The following is a 22,189-nucleotide window of genomic DNA, read 5'->3' on the forward strand; positions in this document are numbered from 1 at the left end:
ATGCATGTAAACATGCAGTGAGTCTTGTAGTCAGAGGAAATGTATTTGGAGCCACACAGACTTAGGTTGCTATCCTAGCTGTGCTATTGCAAAACAAGACTTGGCAGTAATTACAAAGACAGAAGGATGTGATTCATGTCAATTACTCAGGGCAGTGTCTGGCATCCAAGAAGTGCTCAAAAGTGTCAGTTAAGAAAAACGACAATGATATTACATATAAACACATAACCTTACAAATTGTAATTACAGTACATAAAATTGTATTCATCTAAATTTTCATTAACACAGTAATAATACAAGTTGAATAATAAAATTACCATTATGACCTCTAGTATTAATGAAGTTCTTGAGTGTATCCTTTAGAGAACTAAAGCAAAGAAATAACTAAACTTTTCTTAGATATATATAAATGAAAGAAGAAATGCCTCACCTGGCATAACTTTAAAACTTGAATATACTCAAGAAAAGGTTTTTAAGCCTCCCACCAGCTTTCCTCTCCCCAATGGCGACGCTGTGTGGTCTCTGTTAGCAACAGTTCCTAGGAGTGTGTTCTGAGATTACAGAGAGCCCTGGTGGTGAGCACTCATTTCTTGTTTTAATCCCTTTGGTCTTACTGCTCCTTTTGCAGACACACCCACAATAATGATGCTGAAAAACACATCTTGAGCAGTTAACCAACCTCTCTCCATTCCTAGAGGAAAAACTGAGAAACTGGACATGGAAATCCTCGCTATGTGTCAAAAAGCAGAATGCAGGTCCTAACAGTCATTCTAGTTCGCTCCTTAGCTACCCATGATTAAGCCAAGGCAGCACATGTGGACCAGAGCCCCCGGACTCTGATGTCCGTGATGTCCCGGAACTCAGAGGAAATGTCAGCACCACAAGGCCATCACAGGAGGCGTGATTTTGTTCCAGGCATGCGTTTATTGAAATCTGAGTAAAGGATTCCCCCATGATACAGCATCTTTCCCCACCCCCTAGATTTGCTCCAACTTTAACTTTCAGTGACAGAAGATGCAAAGGGTGATACATGTCAAGGGTTATAAAAATTTATTCTCTGTAGTAAAAAAAAAAAATTCCTTTCAGTGTGTCAGTGGTTTCTGAAGAACCCTCACCTCTGTAGTCAGCTAGCATGCCCATGAAAACTTGCACAGTCAAAGCTAACTAGAGCACTGAGTGTCTACAGATTCATCCCCCAGCTTCCACTTTGAAAGACAAAAAGCATGGGGCAGAGAAAATAATCGGAGATGAGCCACTCAGTCCTCGGAGCCCTGCTAGATCCCCCAAGGCTCATCTCCAACAGCTCAATGCCTTCAAACATCAGATTCCAAATGCCCCACAATCTCTTTCAAATGTGTATTTTTATGGATTAGAAAATCAGCATTTCCTTGCAAGAATACACAAACAGTTTTCACCTTGAGAACCTATATAACCCAAAACTTTGGACTGATATTTTGGAGCTGAGAGAGAGGACCGCTGTAATGTCCTCTCATGGGTTTCAAGTTTGTTTTTTGTTGCTGGTATTTTTTAAACAAAGAAGAGAAGAAATCTCCACTTTTTCTTTTGATCATCTCAGGTAGAACAATTTTTAGAAATCCTTAGGCTATCATACCCAGGGCCTTTCTTAATTTCCTTGAGAAAGAAATTAAATGGGAAACATGCAATACCAGGTTTTCAACTAGATATTCCCTTCCTCACATCATACAAACCTTCACGTCATACAACCTTCATTTAATTAATACATTAAATGACTCCGCTAGACAATCAGAGATTTGAAACATTAAAGACAATTACATCCCACATTGACAGGCACACAGGGTGGTATATTTGAAAAGCCAGGTGCATTTTCGAAAGATCGTGCCTACAGTGAGTAAATCACGTAGTCGTGGGACGTTGAAAAGAGTTGATGAGGAAGAAGGCACAATGCGAAAGTTCAAGGGTAGACAGAACAGAACAGTTCTTTTTGACTTGGTTGGTTTCTAACGTAGGAGGGGGAAATAGGTGTATTAAAATTACTTTTCAGGTGAAGGTTTCTGTTCGTCGAAGCAGCTAACACTGGCTTCTTTCTTCTTGATCCAAGGCAGCCTTTTTTTCCATTGGCTTCTGCGGAGGTGTTTAGTCTTCTGCCATGTAGAGGTGGTACATCAGGGCCACAACCAGTGCGGAGATGGCTGGAATCACCCAGTTGGTCCACCAGCTAGAAAGGAACAGCAATGATACTTCATGGTGTTTAATGCAGGTGACACAGTCTCTGCACCTTCCAGTTACCATGGAAATCATCTCTAACCTCTCCATGAAAGACCACTCTGAGTTGCTAAAAGTGATGTGAGCTGGCATTCTGGCCAATTCAGCTATTGTTCTAGCTATAGAAGAAAACTAATTACCTCTTCCCTCACCCCCCAGTTCCACTTATATCTCCTTCTATAAATGTATACAAACAGCTATGAATCACTCCCCCAAAAGATGTTATGATCTAGGACTGGTGACTTACCTAAAGGACATCAACTCTGGGTTAAGTATCACAAACTCACAAAGGGAATAGTCCTTACAGGTGTTATTCTAGTTTCAGACATTCAGCACTAGGTTGAGAACCAGAAGGACAAGCTTCCCCTTTTGGGAGAGCCTTTGCAAGCGCTATTGCCAAGGGCAAATCCGGCACCCTGAGCTGGAAGGAAAGGTAAGGGCTTTGAACGAAAGGCTGATTAAGATTGACCAGCACCACAGCTCTACCGCTTGTACTCTGTTTGGAAAATCTAATCTTTACACGCATGTAGCAGACTTAGCGTGTTGAGAAACCACATGTGGCCCACAGTTGTATATAAGTTCACAAAAATGCCTAACTGACCTAGTGATCAGTCCTGAGGCATAGAATTTTGGACCTACTATAAGTAACAGATTACAGATCAAATCAGGGGCAGAGCTAGGGAGGCCTTCAATTTAGATTTGAATCTATCATTTCTTAGGAAACAGAAATTAATATATAGGTTTTAGAATCTGAATAAAGCCAGACAACATCTATGTATACATCCATTTTTTGCCATACACTTTCCATCTTTCAATCCTCTGCACACATCAACCCATTCAAAGACCATGTCAGTATAAAGATTTCAATGCAGAAGGATCACGGTGTGATTTTCATCTCGGTGGGGTTTTAGTTTCCCTTTTGGAAGGAACAATGTGGCAGCGAAGAGTAAGGTGTGGTACTGCCTGGAGGCAAGGAAGGGACCAGAACACCAACAGCCCAGGCAATTAACTTTCACAGGGTGAAATAAAATTGGCATAAATCTGTGGTTTTAAGCTCAGGTCCAAAAAAATATATATATGGTGGAAATTATACAAGTCAATACGACAGACCTGCCAAAAATGTTCCCATAATCTTGGACTAAAATGAAGAAATCTAGTCCACAGAACAAGTGATTTGGGTCACACCTGGATGACAGGGTTCAATTTCAGGGCCACGGAAAACTGAGCCATGTTTAGAGAGATGGAATCACTGCAGTTTAAGGAACTGACCACAATCAAATAAGGAAGGAGATAAAATACTTGCCTGGAGATTAAAAGGTTGTGCAGCCCTCGGACTGCCCTGTGGGGAAAGGAGACTCTCGGTCTGAGCTGTGTGCAGGTTAGGAGGGAATGCCCTGAGCAGTCTGGGTGCTGAGTGGAGGTGACCCCTAGATGTCCACTTTGGGGAGCTCCATGAGAGCCTGAGCATCAGAGAGGCCCTGAAGTCAGGGACGGGCCTCTAGTCCAACTCTGATTCTAGGAGCCTTCTGATGACAATAATTTTAAAAGGAAACTACCACATACCTAGAATTTGAGTCAATCGTAGTAATGAGAGTTTCCTGAAACGCAAGAAAAAAAGTAAAGTAAGTTAAGGGGAACAACTGAATGAAAAACCTGTTTTATAAGAAGATCACAGTATTTCATCTACTGCATTCTTCAAAAAGATATTGAAAGGGGAAATTACATCATCTACCTCTTTTCACTAAAATGCCTAATTTCACCATTTTTTTCTGAAGAATTTTAAGAATGATCTACATTTAAGTTACTTATGAACGTAACCTAGAGAATTTGAAAGAAAATGTTAAAAACTAATAGGCTACAGATCCTGTATACAACAGATATCTGAATAGTTTAATGTAGAAAAGGACAACAGATATGATTTACACACACACACACAACCCCATCATTACCTTTAAGAAGAAAGTTTAATTCTTCAAAATCATGAATGAAACGTTCAATAAAAACATTTATTTCATTCAAATCTTATATGAAGTAAAAGTGTCCCCAAATTATATTAAAAGGATATGTCAACCAAAAAGAAAAAATTAAGAACCGCCATTTAAATTGTAACACACTGGGCAATCTTTCTTTAGCTCTGACAAGACAGTTCTAGAAAGATCCTGGAGGCCTTGGGGACTGACCTCACACTGTCATCCCAGAACCTCCTGACCAGGACACCCTGTGTGCTGGGGTCTGTCACAGTTCCGGCCTGTCTACCTCCCAGCAGCTTCTGAGAGTTCTTGTCAGACAGGGAGAGTGAACTGAGATGGCTCTGGAAAATGCACACTTCCCCAAACAGCCGAATGACGAAGGCCTCGTGACTCAGAAACTTTTCCATGCTTGCAAACGTGTTAAGAAGCACTCTTTTGAAACCCACACCAGCAAAAGCATTAGGACCACGGAGGAAGGGAGCCATAAATAAGGCGGCAGCAGCATTTCATCTCTGCAGGGTCTCAAAGCACAGAACAAAAAACCGTTAGCAACACAAGCAGCGGTGTGCAGGTCTGCATTGAAGCGAAGCTCCACACAGCAGGCATGCTGAAGCTCCCGCCGAAGGGCGGACACCTGTTAGGGATGAGCAAGCAAAGCAGTTCAGAGACCCACCAACCTGGGAACATGGCCGTTAAGAATCCTGACATGGGGGGAGGGAGGGGAAATAAATTATTAAAAAAGAAAACTTTACATTTCTTATCTTTTTGAGCAACGTTCAATCCTTGAGACTACAACAAGTATTCACAACTACTTCAAGGTGATTTTTCAAATTGTTTCATAAGTAACATTAACAAAGATTCTTAGAAATGGAATATGCAAAAATACTAGTTGGCTATTAGGAGAAAGACATAATCAACTCTGCAACACAACAGTTCATTGAAGGCAAAATATTATTGTCACACCAGAAAGTTAGGCCTGAAATAGTAAACAGCAGGCAAACACGCATCCGTTACTTTGTTACACGGAGCACATGCACATGCACTTGACCGAACATGCTGGCAACTGCATGGACACAGCTGGCCTGGCCTCCCTCCGCCCACTTGGCCTGAGCACTGATGCTCAAACACCACTGGTACGTCCTCACCACCAGCAGCAACAGTGAAATTGTACAGAGCTAACCTTTAAGAGATCATATGAGATTTTGATTGCTTGTTAACTGTTAGGCTTTTACCTAGGATGCTTGAGAATAAAGCAATTTGAATTACCAATTAGCCCATTGATGAAAAAGGAAACGGTCTTTCCTACCCAATGCTCTGAAGGGGTTAGGTTCGGCTTTCGTATGTAACTAACCAATATGTCAACCACAAACAGGGAGAAAAGACCATGGTTTTTGTTACAGGCTCTGCCACCGGTTCACTCTGTGACCTTGAGTAAACATGTGGCAGGTTAACAAGCTACCTCCCAGCAGCTTCTAAACGCAGTTCATATATGAAGACATGCAAAGGCCATCGAGCTTTTGCAAATCAAAGTCATCTAATTTAGCCCATTCCTTAATTGGAACTCTTTCCTAAAATACTATTGTCAGACTAATGCTTTTCATTAGTGAAGTCAAGAGCCTACATAAGCTTAAGATTAAGAGTCTGCAAACCTAAAATGGGTGCTGGCCCTGGTGCTGCAGTGTGACCTTGAACAAGATCAAACTTGGGACAAGGTCTGAGTGTCGTAGTCTTCACCTTCTCAGGGATGCCTGAGAACCAAATAAAGTCATACATATAGGAATGCTTTGAAAACTACAACCAAGAAAAGGCACTCCAACCTCTAATATCCTCCATGTAAGCAAATTAGATATAGATTTGTTAATTTAAAATGCATCATCGGAGAAAAAGCAAAAACTTCATGCACCGCAGAATTTCTGCAGTCCAAAAAGCAGCCTCAGAAAAGGTGCTAACGCCATATGAACCAACAGCAAGGATTCTACGCAATTGTTACAGAGGCAATTCAAAGTCTGAAGTCCATTTTTTATCTTCCCAAAGATAAAAACGTTGAACTTAAGCCTTCCTTGAATAGGGGAAGAGAGAATATAAATGAAACAGCATCACGCAGACTTTCACTGTACTATCTGGGTTGCCAAGGTAAAAGTGGCCCTTCATGCTCTGCTAGATTAACTGCTTGATTTTCTTATAGATTAAATTTAGACAATGTCTTGTCAGTAACAGCTGGTAAATGAGTTCACCAGATCCTAACACGAGCCCTGTGCAGTCTTGCTGCGGTGTTCTCTCTAATAAAACCAAGAACATAAACCAAAACAGAAAAAGTATCCTTTCTGTCATTTGTTTTAAGCAAACTTCCCCCACAGTCCTTTAGTTACAGGCCCAGGACTATTTTTCCCACTTGCCCTTTCAGGGACTCGAGCGGTTGTCACATTTCTTACTATGGATTTATCTTCAAGTATGAGTGAGATGACCACCTCAGAGAGAAGGGCTAGAGTACCTGGCACAAAATTAGTATCACTAGAATTATTTTCCTTTCCTAAGGAAAAATGCACCAAAAAGTTATCATTTAATTTAAATAACATTAAATTTATCCAGGATTTACTGAACATCTACTATGCCTGAGATGTGGAGATGAAGACATAGGAAGTGTCCTCAAAGGTTTAAGCATTAAGACCTCAGCTCAATCAGATTTTAAGTTCTCTGAAAATAGGGCTGAGTCAAATCTTTCACTCCAAAGGCACAGTGCGAGTTATAAAAAGGAGCTAGCTCTTCAAAAGTTATCCACTGATAATCATGATGGGAAAATTCTCTTAGGTACTGAGAGTTTATGATGAGAACACACGACTCTCCTAATGAAACTTAATGACTGGTCTATACAAATACAAAAGTGTGTTGAGCCAACCCAACAGGTTACATATTCATTTAACCTAGAAACACGCCTGTGCTGGCCTCAGTCAGGTCAGTAAGAGACCTCTGCCCTACAGTTTTCAGGGATGAGATACAGTGGCAATAACTATGGCCACCGAGACACCAATATGGTCACACTTACCGTGGGCTTGGTTATCTTTGGTCTGTCATCCTGCAACAAAAAACAAGACACATTACAGAATGGAAACGTCTACAAATGTGCCATTTCCAAAGTGCTCATTTTACTGCAATTTCTAAAAAATGTTATTGTTCAGTAATTATCATTTCAGGTTCATTTATCTAGGCTGCTAAACTCAAAGTTTGATCCCACTGACTTGACTGCAAAAATTGTTAGCTGATTAAGTGCTGAGAGGTATTTTGATCTAGAGTTCCAAGTTTAGAACAGTATCCATGATAGTCATACTTATATGTTGATGTGTGTACACTTATTAAACTCGGATTCTGATCTTTACTTCGGGGAGCAGCTGAGTAATCAGATTCCTCCCTTCTATCCTCTCAAATTGCCTTTGAGATGTGTGTATGTGTGTGTACATGTGTATGTGTATATGCATTATATATATATGTGTGTGTATGTGTATATGCATTGTGTATATGTATGTGTATATGCATTGTGTATATATGTGTGTATGTATAAATGCATTGTGCATATATCCACGTATGTTTATATGCATTGTGTGTATGTATGTGTGCATGTGTATATGCATTGTGTATATATGTATGTGTGTGTACAATTTGTGTGATATCCTCAGTGAATTCCTGCAATCTCCCAATTGTAGTGTCATAATCTACTTAAACCTCTGGCTGAGTCAGTCCAAAATAAAGTGCATCTAAAACAGACCACAGGTGAATCCCATAGGCAGATGAGACAAAAATGCTGCTATCACATCCTAAAAAGCCAGCACTCTACCCTCACAAGGTTTGGAAAGGAGAGTAAGGACAGGATGGAATGTTTTTAAGGGCAGGCCCCGCTGATTACCATAAAACTGCCCCCTTTTGGTGAAGTATGAAGATGAAAGTATGTGGGTGAATAAAATCTCCAGACAAATGAAGATTTGTATTTTCTCCAAGTACCATTCCTACCTCCACAAACCCCACTGCCAACTCAATGGAAATGTGGAAGTGCTCTAAACGGTCCCATCTACAGGTTCCCTGAAGAGCCTCCTCTCTCCTTTCCTTCACTCACGCACCACAAGGCGGGAGCGCCCGCTGCTCAGGACACCGGGTAGCTCTGCTGCTTCTGTCCAAGTTTGCAGCTATTTTCCTGATAACTTCAGTGGACAGACTAGTGAAGTTGTACATGGCCATTTACAAATGCCACGGAAGGTCCTGCTTGATATAAAAGCTGAATCAGGCCAGTGTTTCCTCAAGGCCAGTCCATGAACCAGCACCAGTGGGGATGGTCCCAAAGATATGGGGTGAAGTTTTATAGAAGGCAGAGTCTACTCATTTAATAGAGCTGATTTTTCTTAATTAAAATCATTCTTTAAGAATACAATAGTCTCAAACTAATGAAAATAGAAGGGGGAACCTTAAAAAATATTTTGGTCAAAAAAGAAAACTATAAAAAATAAAATTATAGCTGAAACCGGTTTGGCTCAGTGGATAGAGCGTCGGCCTGCGGACTGAGGGGTCCCAGGTTCGATTCCGGTCAAGGGCATGTGCCTGGGTTGCGGGCACATCCCCAGTGGGAGATATGCAGGAGGCGGCTGATCGATGTTTCTCTCCCATTGATGTTTCTAGCTCTCTATCTCTCTCCCTTCCTCTCTGTAAAAAATCAATAAAATATATTTTAAAAATAAATAAATAATAAATAAATAAATAAATAAATTATACTGGGTTTATACCCTCCACTTTCTAAAATTTGCTCCTCTGTGACCCTTCAGGGTCTGAGACACACTGTCCCCAGGGCATGACCTCGGGGTTAGAGGATTCTGACTCTAAATGCCAATGGAAAACGCAACCAGGGAAATGCAAAGAAACTTCTAGGCAATTTGTTTCTGACAAAAATGGTGTTATAAAATCAGGAGGAATTGTTCTACTTTACTCCTTTTTAAATCTGCAAGTCTACAGATTTGGGTAATGTCAACCTATAGCCTTAAAGAGAAAGAAGTAAAGGCCCCCAAAAAGCACGTACTGGATGCAGCTCCCCGATGATATATGTTTTGGACAATTCTCTAGCATCTGTTGAGTGCCCAACATCTTCAAAGTTCTCAGTAGCATCCCCTCCGGCTTGTTCCCGTAAGACTTCTTCCCCACCAGGATGCTGTTGAAAAGATTTATAGACATAAAAATAAGTAAATATTTTTCCAAGCAAATCAGATCAAGGAAGTGGCCAGTTTATTTAACCAAATAGGTTACTCCAGAAGTCACAGATGACAACACGTGAGTATAACTCATCCATAATGTGGATGAAAACAATATACTCCTTTGTATTCAAATGCCTTCTTGAAAGTACGGTAGAACCCTTCTCCAATGGTGTTCATTTCCCCAGGTTATTCACATGGCAATAACAGCATTAGGCAGATATTTTCAATCCTTTGGCAAATGTCCTCTTTACTTTTCCATAAAGCTCTCAAAATTGCTCTTCTCAGTCTTTTTGTCTTGAGTCCTGTCCCTTTGACCTCTTAGGTCTAAGTACCTACACCATAACCTTAGATGTAATTCATCTTTGAAAAGTACACTGTGCACCTGCCAAGTACAGAGAGGGGACAGCATGATGGACAGGTAAGCGAGTCCCCTGCTTTCTGCAGAACTTACCTTTTGTTCAAAACGAAAATGATGCAAGCAGATATCATAGTGACTTGCTCAAGATGCTGCCATAGGGACATGTCATTGATAGGGAGCAGAAGCAAAGAGGAAGGAGTTCAATTCTACACAGGGAAGGGGTAGAAAGAGCCGTTTGTGTAATCAGAGCATTTCAGTGCTCTTATCTGCTTTAATTGGTAAAACCCAAGGATGGTCATGATGCAGGAAGGGGAGACTGACACACGGGCCCAGTCATGGATATGGGTGAAGGCAAGGGAAGGAGTTCTCGATCAAATAAAAAGAAAGTACTTGATTATATCATCCTAAATCCTTTTTCAGGGGTAAAAACCTTCTTAAATTGAGCTTCATTATTACCTCAGATCAAATTCACCTGCCCTTGAGCTAAGCCCCTATAATCTCCAATAACCAAAGAAAACAATTCTCTCTTGCACAACTGACTGTAGTCTCGTCTTAATTCCTCCCAATAATGGAAGACGTAAAGGTACATAGCACTTTAGAAATGTGGACAATTATTCTGTTTTGAAACCTGTTTCTCCTCCTTTTGTGTAAATATATCTAATGCTAAACAAATTTACTTATTTTTTTCCTCTACTATTTATGAAAGTTATCCATCTACATTATAGAAAAATCGGAAAGCACAAAAAGAAAATAAAAATCACCTAAATCACCCATAATCTTGCCATCCAGAGAAATCTGGGTATACATATGCATATGTGTGAATAATTTAAAAAAGAAAATTGTGATCGCGACCTTATGCACGCAGCTTTGTTAGACAAAAAGCAGATGATGATACATCGTACAGAGACAGTATGCCTAGTGGTTACTCCTCCAAGTGAACTTGGGAAAATAATGTGCTATTTGCATTACTATGTGCCACTTGCATTATTATGTACTCAGCACATACCACATGTTGCTATGTGCCAGAGAGCAAATATGCCAGGCTCCACCATGAGCAGAGGGTCAGGGCTCCCAACAATTGCTTAGGGACGCAACAGAAACTCTCCATGATTACAACTCAAGTGAAAACCAGTGCTCTGAGAAGCATGTCAAACTCAAAGGCTAACACAGGCCAAATAAATGAGGCATGAGGCCTGTGGTCCACGAGTTTTGACATGCTTGGTGTACAGCCACCAAGAAGCTGAGTGAGGGGCAGGACCGTGTGTCTGAACTTCCCAGAGAGGAGGGAGCAGGTGGGTCCAGGACCAGGGAGAAAGAGCAGGTGGAGAGGGCAGGGCGGGCGCACAAAGATCAGGCCTCTTCGGAGATTGTCATCTTTAGCAACGAGAAGTCATTGAGAGGCTCTAAGAAGGGAAGGTGACAAAATCAGGTTCATTTAAAAATTAAAACCCTGTCTTCAGCATGGACAGCAGCTGTCAGAGCAGGAGAGGATTTGGGAGACTGCAGTGAGCTTATCTAGGTGAGGGTGGCAGAGGGTGATGGGAGCCCAGGGCAGGCTGAAGGCAGTGGGAGATGAGGAGGTGGATGGTGTGGGACAGACAGGGCGCACCCCAGCAGCCTTTGTCAAGTTGCTGTCAACTGACTTATCCAAGAAGGAATGGCCAACATCAAAGCTGAAGTTGGCCAAGGACCAGACGACTCTTCTGTGTGGCAGGTCTCAGGATCAAGTCTCACCAGTATTACATTTTTGCCAGCCCTGGGGTGTTAAAGGGTAAGGAATTTGTTAGTTCTTACCTGTATAATGACAATGCAATAAAGCCTTTTGTGATGCAGATGGTTTCAGTATATTAATTTAACATAAATGAATAATTTTATGGCTTCAGTCCTCCTTTTACAATCACTAAAGGTCTGAAGTGATCTCTTAAAATCTTTTTCAGTTGCACTTTATGTAATGTGAGAAATACAGTTGTAACTGTGCTTGTGAATTTGAGGATTTATTAAAGTTACGTGTCTGCCAGATACATACAAAAATGAGAGAAATGCAAATAAGGCAGAAAACAAAAAGTGGTAAATGAGTATCAATAAAGCCAAGAAAAGAAGAGGTCCTTCCAGTGGAAGGACAGGCAACAAAGGACAGCCTGTGGACTTCACTGTATGTCTCAATATGCCCAATGCCTGACAGATGGGAGGGCAGGTCTCCCCTTCCCCTTGATAGGTCGGTCATTCCAATTAATGGCACTCGTTGAGCCTGTGTGGGGCTCAATGATCTAAAAGGTGTATCCCCTGTTTTCTAAAAACAAAAACACACACAAAACTAAGAGTCCAAAAAGGAAGAACATATTATAAACTTGATAAATTTTTTTCACTGGGCACCAAATACCTATAATGATGAAGCAATACCGACAGTCCTTTGGACAATGCTAATAAACGGAACAAGCTCAGCTTCTCCTCTCATGTTTAATTAGCAGTGCCACAGTATTTCCAGGTAAACACTGTTGAGTTACCTGCTGTGAAAAGTCCACATATTTAAAACCAATGACCAACAGGTCCCGCTTCACCTGTGAAGCTGACAGAGCCGTGATCCCATCTACGCTTCCTCTTTTGAAATATACTGCAGTGGTAAGAATTTGCTTTAATAGGATAAATACTGAGTGCAGGTGGTGTTCTTCTGCTTCCTGCGGGAGAGCGAACAAGGTTATCAGGGTTGGCCCCACACTCACAGCCTCGCCTCAGAGACCATACGATAAGCTTTATTCGTCACCAACAAGTTCCAAGAATCTCACTGAGAAGATGGTGCCCTATGTTTAACACTACAAAGCTCAATGGTTTATATCATTACAAAAAACATGACCCAAACCCAATGGACAATCCTCCCATGTCCTACTGAGGTCACATCTGAACTGTTCAAGTGAGGAAGGTCAGACCCCAAAGGGCTGCTGCCGGCTCCCCATCTTCTAACCTACTTCGGTATAACTAGTAGCGAGAGAGATAAAACATGCAACCAATTTGTCATGCACAGAAAAAAAAAAAAAAGACTATAACACTAAAATAGCACCAGATGCTTCACCAGAGCAAACCAGCACAAACAGATGAGGGTCAGATACAGAGAAAGCACAATTGATGGCGCATGGCCTTGGGTTACATTACTTCTGTATGAAAAGACCAAGATTTATAGAGTCAACACAATGTGAGTGGTGCCTCAAATCCTGTTTTGAATGAGGCCAAAAAGAAATAATAAAGTAATAACTGCATTACTAGAGAATCCACCATATCCAAGATTTATTAAATTGCAGGAAAATTCTATTTCATATTTAATGGTGTACACTAAAAATGATCTCTAAAAACTGGCAAGATAAAAGAAACTTAGATACTACTCCTGATGCAGATGATTTCAACAAATTCTTGATATATAGGCAATAATCTTAAGGAGGCAGAAAATGTGAATAAAATCAGTCATTCTGCACTCAAATACACAGTCTGCAACTACATTAATTCAGAAACTGATTACTGAGTCAAAACACTCTCCTGGTCCATTCTTCATTGCTACTGTTTATTTCTACAGCCATTTTACAGTTCCTTAGATTCTCTACTCAAAATATAAAGATGAGTTTAAATTATAATTTTGGCATCACCTTTGCTAGTTATGTTCCCCTTTAATACAAAAGAGGTGAGCAAAGTTTTCCACCCCAAAATATGCCTCTTTGGGATATTGATCATTTTACACTGGTTAATTGTAAGCAACAGCAGATGTGGGAGAAGCTCTGAAAAGCAAGTAGAAGTTACAGCTGTGAAACGATTTTTACATTTTTATGGGAAGCCTCCATCTGTAAGGGTATCTCCCTCACAGTACCAGGCCTGCTGTTCACTGTCAGTGCAGAAGGCAGGTCTTACATCTACATAACAATCTTACCCTTGTCTACTGTGCTCTTCCTTGTCACCTCCCATAACTGACTCTCCACCTCCAACACCTTCTCTATCTTTAGGTGAATGTGTTATTTAAGGTGCTGGCTTCCATCATTTTGGTGAGTTACTGCTCCTGGGTTTCTTATCATATATACAGAAGGTATACATGTTATTAAACTTGAATTTGCCTTCTTTCTGCTAAAGTCTCATGTGAATTTGATTATCAGAGCAGTCAGAAGGACCTTGAGTTGGAAGGAGGTATTTTTCTGCCCCAACAGTTTCATAAGTGAGATAGTCTTAGGCTTGATACAAAATACTATTTTTACTTAGTCTTTGACCTTAACTCCTAGAATCCCTACATTTTAGTGGCTTTGAAAAAAACAAAAAAAAACAAGTAATAAAATTTCAAAGCCATGGGTTGGAAGATCTTGTTTACATGGCAAGAAAGCATTGCATGCTTGTAAATAGAGCTGGGGGGGGGGGGGGGCGGAGGAACTACCCATCAAGTTCACAGCTCCAGCCATGGATGGGACAGGTCTTCCTCTCTCTCCAACCCTCATGGTTCTTTTTTTTTTTTTTTTTTTTTTTTTTTACGAAGAAGAAGCGAGAGGAATAGAGAGTTAGAAACATCGATGAGAGAGAAACATCTATCAGCTGCCTCCTGCACACCACCTACTGGGAATGTGCCCGCAACCCAGGTACATGCCCTTGGCTGGAATCAAACCTGGGACCCTTCAGTCCGCAAGCCAGAGCTCTGTCCACTGAGCCGAACCAGTAAGGGCCGACCCTCATGGTTCTTAACCACCTCTACATCTGCTAGAATATTCATCCTCAAATACCATTCTGACCACTTCATGTGCCTACTCAAAAATCTACAGTGGTGAATTTCTGCAGGCAAATAAAAGTCCTCCTGAATTTCTCACAAAGAGCTTTAACATCTACATAGTCCAGGGGGTACCCATGTGCAAAACCACACCAGCAGGGGCAAAGCTGCTCTTCGCTCCGTCAGCTTCTCCCTCCCCAAACGGTTAAACTTCTAGCTGAGAAATAGCTACTTACTAGTAGAACAGAGATTTTTTTTCCCCAGACTCCCCTGCAACTGGGTATACCATGTGATTAAATCCCAGTTAATGGAACGTAGGTGTAAGTGTCAGGAGAACCTTCTAGAAGCCTTCCCTTCTAGAGTGGCGTGCCCCCTTTACACCATTTCTCTTCACCCCTTTCTTCATTCTGCTGTCTGGAGTGCAGAGGCTGCCTCTGAACTTGGGATGAGAGCCAGACCCTAGAAATGGTCAGGAAGTGGTTTAGAAGTGTGGCCCTGAGGACTTGACGGAGCACAGCCGGCACACCACACCTGGAAAGCTTGTTCTTCACGGCAGGTGAACAAACTTCTATCTTGTTTAAGCACAGTTGCTTGTGGTTCTTCTGAGCTTAATTCTAATTACTACATTCATCATTTGTCAAGAAATACCATGTGCCAGACACTAAAGTCCTGAAGCACATAAAAGATGCAAGTGTTAAGAAACTTAAAAAGACAAATTAGGACTATTGTCTTCACATACATTAAACAACTGGAGAAATATTAAGGGACCATCTTAACATATCCAATATTTAATAATTGGGTTATCTTCATAGATATCTTTAAAAATAGTCGGGGCCCTTTAGGTTAGAATCTGGATGAACAGAGTAAATATAGATGAGAAACCTCAAGAGGAATCGGAGCAGGGATGAGGCTGAAGGGCCGAAATGTGCTCGTGAGCTGGGTGAGTGAAGAGGTACGTCTGAATAAAGCAAAATACGTGAGGCTGTGCCGGGGCTCATTTTGTGATCCAACTTGACTGTCCAGGGCAGGGGTCCTCAACCTTTTTAAACAGGGGGCCAGTACACTGTCCCTCAGACCGTTGGAGGGACGGACTATAGTTTAAAAAAAAACTATGAACAAATTCCCATGCACACTGCACGTATCTTATTTTGAAGTAAAAAAACAAAACGGGAACAAATACAATATTTGTATTTGCATGTGGCCCGCAGGCTGTAGTTTGAAGACCCCTGGTCCAGGGGATGCTCAGACTGTTATTTCCAGGTGTGTCTGGGAGGTTATTTCCAGATAAGAATAGCATTTGCATTGGAGGACTTAGTAAACGAGGTGACTTCCGCTTTAGGTGGGCTTCCTCAAATCCAGGAGAGCTTGAATAGAACAAAAGGCAAGGTGGAGGAAGGGAGAATCTGTCCCTCTTTTCCTGCCTTATCGTTAGGGCTGGGACATGCCATCTCACCTTCTTCTGCCCTTGAACTGGGTTTTGCCCCATTGGCTCCCCTGGCTCTCAGCCTACAGACTTGAACTGAGTGGCCCACCAGCTCTCCCGGGTCTCCAGCTTGCAGATGGCACAACCTGGGACTTCTCGACCTTCTTCATAATAAATCCCTTACACTCTATGGATCGTCTGTGTGTCCTGTCTTCTGTTTCTCTGGAGGACCCTGGCTAACACAGCGGGATGGTTAGAATGAACCAAATGAGGGAGGGCCGTGAGTGCTTGTGGGAAAGGGTGGACAATAATGAGTTCTTGAACAGCAGCGTGACTCAAACAAACATCACAGGATCACTGTTGGAACAGCCAGTCTCCAAGTGCAGACAGGCATCTGGCCAGTGGGGGCAGCACAGGGCCTCTCCACCCCACCCCCTCCCCCAGGCACAGACTGCAGCCTTACAAAGTTCAACCACCTCCACCTCCTCTGTGGGCCAGCAACAAAAGCATGACACTCAGCTGGAGATCTTGCTCAAAAGGGCAGGCCTGAGGGAGGCCGAAGGTCAAAATCACAGAAGTTGAGAGTTTAAAAGAACCTCAGAGACTCAACATTTTAAAGTCACAGATGGAGAAAGCGGGACCCAGAGCAAATAAGCCCAATGTCACGCTGACAGTTCATGAAGGAAACAGGCCCAGGCCCAGTTTCTGGCCTCATTCGGCCTCTCCCTCTTTTTGGAACATGCATATTAAATGACTATTTTTATGCTTCTGAACAAAGTGACTTTAATAGGATGCCTTAGAAAAACAAAGTTTCTTCGTACATTTCCCTTTTGGAAATTTAGAGGGAAATCTGTCTCCCTTCTTCTAGACCCCAAGAAACTTTGTCCTGCCTTCCTGAGCCTTAACCACTAAGATTCAAAGGTCTCTCTCTCTCTCTCTCTCTCTCTCTCTCTCTCTCTCTCCCCCCTAGTTCAGGGAACTACCTGGCTACCAGGTTGTCTCCGAAAAACTCAGAAGGGTGTGCAGATGTCCACTCAGTGTCACCATGTGCTCTAAATCCACCCCCCCCCACCCCCAGAGCTCGCTTAAACTAAGCAAAAACAAATGACAATAAAAACCTTTCCACTTAGCTGTACTGTTATACAGACCCAAAGTCCACCAACTCTGGAGTACCTTTCAATCCAAACACTTAGCCCTGCCAAAATAGGTGTGGTAAACAATGACTAAGCAGAATAATGTGTGCACAGAGATTATCTGCAGTAATGAAGCCAAAGATGAGAACAACTCAAGGGAGTGTGGAAAGTGAACGATTTAAAAAGATTAGGAACAAAATAAGTTGCCTAACCAAATGTTTTCTATCATTTCTAGATGCTGTTTTTCCGAGGAGGCAAAGAATGAAGGGCCTCAAAGCTGGCTGGGTTCTCCAGACTTGCACACGGCCCCCCCACATGGACTCCATGGAGGGGCACCTCTGGATGGCACTGCCTGGGGCTGTGCATGCCTCTCATGCTGAATCCTCAAAGCTCAGGACCAGGCTGGGGAGCATCAGCTCCCTGTCTCACTTTGAAGATTATGGGATGAAACTTACAAGGCCCATCTGTGCATTCGCCCAGCTGGAAACATCTGCAAAGTCCCCTGGCCAGCTAGGTTGTTACCTTGATGGGGAAGCCACGGCCCTGGCCTTAGAGGTTACAGTCCAGGGGAGAGACAGGCAGGCAGACAAGTAGCAGCTACACACAGCAGCCCCAGGTACAGGAGCCAGCACAGCAGGTGAAGGGATCCACTCGCCCTGGAGCAGGAGGCTGAGAGGGCGTCAGGGAGAGGCTGAGGTGGGAAAGGTTCAGGAGATGTTCACCAGGTGAGTGCGTGGGGACGTTTTAACAAAGGAAAGGACATTGCAAAGACCCAGAGGCGGTAACACAGTGGCACCCTGGAGAACTGCAGGTGCTGTGCGTAACCCACTTCACAGGGATAACAATGCACGATGAAGTCCAACTGGAACTTGAAGCAAACACAATGAGTGTGGAGGGTTTGTGGGAGGAGCTGGGCTTAAGAAGGTCTCATACTCCACCAATCACAAGAACCCTACAGGCAGAACAATATTTATAGTAAAGCTCTGTGGTCCTAACTTCCTTTCCCTTAACCTCCTTCTCCCGCCTGGCACACAGGCCAGAGTGTGCACTCAGCTGCCTTGTCTGTGTGCTCTGGGCTGCACCCCTTCCTTTTCCCCAAATAAACCCTTCTTGATGACAAAACACCTAGTCGGTATTATTTTTCAGTCGACAACTATTTGTTAGTTGTTTTTTTTTCACTCTTTGTTACTGGATTAGGGGGAGGCAATTAGAAAGGAGAATTAAGCACATATCACCTCCCAACTACTTTATAAATCACACTTTCCCATATCACTTATCTAAAGTTACATGAAACCTCTCGTTAGTCACATATTGGCCCAACCTCACGGCAAGCACCTTCCCCTCTGTGACGCCTGCCTGACCCCTCATGGGCTCCCACCTTCCTACACTCCTCCGGTTTCCGTGTCATGCTCTAGACCAGCGGTTCTCAATCTGTGGGTCGCGACCCCTTTGGTTGAGACCCCTTTCACAGGGGTCGCCGAACACCATAAAAAACATGTAATTACATACTGTTTTTGTGATTAATCACTATGCTTTAATTATGTTCAATTTGTAACAATGAAATTGGGGGTCACCACAACATGAGGAACTGTATTAAAGGGATCGCGGCATTAGGAAGGTTGAGAACCACTGCTCTAGAAGAAGTAATGGATTGTTCTCCAGTAGGCACAGCTTCTGTGTCCAGGCAGCCCCGTGCTATGGAAAAAGCACAGGCTGGGAGGGACAGGACCAGGAGCTCAAGGTGCAGCTCTGCCATGTCTTCACACGGACCCAGGAAGGTACTGATCTTTCTGAGTGTCCATTTCCCCAGCATCAACTATCTCCCTCCTCCTAAACTGCACAGAAGGGTAAAGGATATAATTAGTAGAATGCCTGGCATATAATAGCCATTTCAGTAATATCGAGTTCCCTTTTGTCCCTACCCCCACCTGATATTGCCACAAAAAACCTGTACAGACCTGCTACAGTTCCTGATCCAAAATGCTGAAGGCTACATCCGGCACCACCTCCTTCTTCCCACCCCACCCACCTTCCTCTTCAAGTGCTTTCTATGGATTAAATCAACTGGCCTGATTCTCCTGAGGCACAGCACCAAATGACGAGAGTCAACAGAAACAGGTATCATAAGGACAATGACATTTTCTACCGGGGGTCATCTTTAGAGGCCATTAGGATGAGGACAGAGAGATAATGCAGCTGTGAGCTGGAGAGCTGGCAGTTCTGCAGAACGCTATTACAATTCTCTCTCCTTGAAAAAGAGAAGCAAAATTCTTGGTTATTTTTAGAAAAGGTCACATCATCATAACACAAGTATGTGCCAGTTGTGTGGGGAACAGGGAGGAAAAGGGAAATAAGATGGAAGCAGAGGACAGGGTGCTTTGTGTTCCTCCGCTGGCCTGTCCCCTCCCCGCTGAAGGGGTGTTACTGAGCAGCTACTATGTGTCAGGACACAGGGCAGTGAAGGAGGACGTGCGCGGCTGCTGTCCGGTAGAGCAAACAAGAAACATGCAGACATCGCCTCGAGTGCTAGCAGAGAAATGAAATCGGACGATGATGTAACAGAAAATCCCCCTTTCTGGGAAGCGACACCGAGCTGTGGCCTGAAGGGGGTGGTGACCAAGGGAATGTACACCAGGCAGAGGGAAGGAGCTAAGCAGGGAAATGATAAGTTGTTTCCACCAGATAAAGCTGTTTTGATTTCCTTCCAGAAGTTACATTCTTTAATGTCATAATAACATGTCACTCATCATGAAGACTTGAGCGATGGAAGCAGTGGGATCCTGAAGGCTCTGTCAGGACACGTGCTCTGACACGGGAGAGAATCCTTGACGTGTACGGCAGGGACTCGAAGACAGGGGGCAGCGTGAGGAAGCTCAGAGGACAGACTTCCTGCAGGGCCCGGAGGCGACACTGAGATGGAATGGGGGCACTGGCAGACAAGGGGGGAGAGGGAGAGACCCACAGAGGACAAGGACCCACAACCAGCCAGGGAGTGGGCAGGGGTGGGCCAGCACTAGCTGAGCCCACAGACGGGCGGACTTCACCAGAGCAGGAGCCTCATCAGACTTCCACTCAGAGCGGCCTGTGCGAGCCAGTGATGTAACAGGCCTCCTGAAAGCATGGGCCCTGCTCACACACGCCCAGCACACATGCAAACAAGCTCTTTCTTAAACAGCACAACACTGACTCTCAGCACCACCCAGGTACCCTGTGTTAGGAACCTCCGGAGGCCTTGAAGACCCCCAGGTCTTTCTTTCCTTCTAGACCCCCCTGTGAAGAGCTGCCACAGCTCTTTCCTTCACCTTCTAGAAGGCAACATGGGAAATGACAGCAGGTGGGAAGAAAGGCACTACTGGCCCCCTCTTTACCTTCCAAGGATTCTCTTTATGTTCAGATCTTTCCATTCACAACTTCCCTTTGCTTTCTTCCTGGTTCCTACAGAGAACTCTGGATACGGGGAGAAAAATCTCAAAGCAAATGATGGCAACGATGTACAGGTAGGGTGGCTTTTTTCTTTGACAGTTTTGCTAGTGGTCCTCAAAAATGCCTGCGGTCTCATGCCCGTGTCACAGTCAGCAGAGGAACTCGGGCTGGGGAGTCCCACGTCCTGGCTTTCAATCCTCACCCACTGTGTCATTTGAGCAATTAACGGAGGCTCCTAAGCCACATTTTTCTTACCTAAAAAGGGCACCAGCACCACCACTACCCACCTGAGAGGCCTGTTTTCAGAATTAACAGTGCAAATGCACAGGGAGTTTTGTGCGTTTTGGCACACCATCTAGCACACACGGAATGGCCATCAATGCTCAGTGAGTGTCCACTGCTATCACAAGTAGTATTAGCCCACCGGGGATTTCTACTAGGGAGGGAGTGTGAATGACAGTTATTAATACTTTCTGCAGAATGTGGGAGGCGGAGGAGTAGGCTGGATATATTTTGTGTCCTGGCCCGTTTTTGTTCAGCTCTGCCACTGAGAAAACAGCAGGCGTGGAAAGACACAGGTAGAAACAGGCACATCCAGGCCATTGCTGCAGAAGAGACAGAGGTTGCCCGCCCTGCGAGAAAACCGCCACACACAGAAAACCGCTGACGGGACCTAGGGGAGGTAAACGCCGCCCACTTCCCTCCCCACCATCAATGCTGGTTCAATGTCATTGTTCTGGACATGCCGTCCAGAGACCTAATTCTGGGGGTGGAAGAACGTGACTTTGTGCCATCATCCCTGAGACGTCAGCGCTCACTAACCAAAGGTCACTTACCACAAGGCTGCACAGGCCAAATTCTACTGAGCTGGCCTTGAACTGACGTCTCCCACGCACGTCTTCAGCTCACTTTCCCGTCCCATGTGGAACTTGATAAAAGACACAGGGAGCCAGTTAATAAATACACTTAATGGGATGTTTCCAAGAAAACAAGTTCAAAGGTAATAGCGGGGGAAAGCACACACTAAGATTGGAGAACACCTCTGAGCCACTGCTGTTTAAATCCCCCCTTGAGTCTGCTACCTCTGGCCACTGTCCTGAGCACTTGGACACGGACTGCTGCTGACAGCTGTGGCTCATGTTAGCTTAGTAAGGCATTATTCGCTGTAGTTGCACTTTTAAGAGAATTTACATGTTAAAGGGGCTGAAAAAAATGTTTCCATGCATCTCCCCTTCTGACAAAAAATACACACCCAAATAATTCAGGAGAGGAGGTGGGAAATCAACCAAGCCTCTCAGGTGTTACAGGTATTACAGAGAACTGAACCTGGGAGGACAGACCTGGCTACCTTGTGGGCCTTGTGGTCACTGGTGTGACCGACGTGGGATATAATTATAACACTTAATTTATAAGTAAACTTTAACTTATAGGTGTACCGGTTAATAATGCAGATTTCTTTCAATAGAAGGAGTTACACATATGTTGATATATATGTGATTTGATATGTATGTTATTTTGTTGTGTTGACAACAAGCTTCAAAACTTCCTATGTCAAATTTTCTGGAGTTGTTAACATCATAGATATTTTTACGCTTAAAAATGTCAAATTTCATGCCCCCAAAAAAGAGCATTTGTGGGAAATTTTAATTCATTACTTTATTTTGAAGAAAAGTGCTGCTGAAAG

General features: G+C 43.4%; 1 protein-coding gene across 2 annotated transcripts in view; it reads right to left on the bottom strand.

The window, feature by feature from the left end:
• Positions 1-904: 904 nt before the first annotated feature.
• Positions 905-22,189, bottom strand: part of CYB5A (cytochrome b5 type A) — a 28,494-nt gene continuing 7,209 nt past the window's right edge. Inside the window, exons 2-6 of one of the 2 annotated variants that reach the window (XR_013996369.1) lie at positions 9,271-9,399; positions 7,258-7,287; positions 4,892-4,915; positions 3,808-3,842; positions 905-2,197 (exon numbers count right to left, since the gene is read on the bottom strand). Coding sequence is in view for 1 of the 2 variants with exons in the window: in XM_081097860.1 (XP_080953986.1) it covers positions 2,116-2,197; positions 3,808-3,842; positions 7,258-7,287; positions 9,271-9,399 (276 nt within the window). In the remaining variant the exon portion in view is untranslated. The remainder of the gene's footprint in view (positions 2,198-3,807; positions 3,843-4,891; positions 4,916-7,257; positions 7,288-9,270; positions 9,400-22,189) is intronic. The other variant, XM_081097860.1, reaches the window with a different exon arrangement.

Source organism: Myotis nattereri (genome assembly GCF_964212035.1).
Source record: "Myotis nattereri genome assembly, chromosome: 8".
NCBI lineage: Eukaryota > Metazoa > Chordata > Mammalia > Chiroptera > Vespertilionidae > Myotis > Myotis nattereri.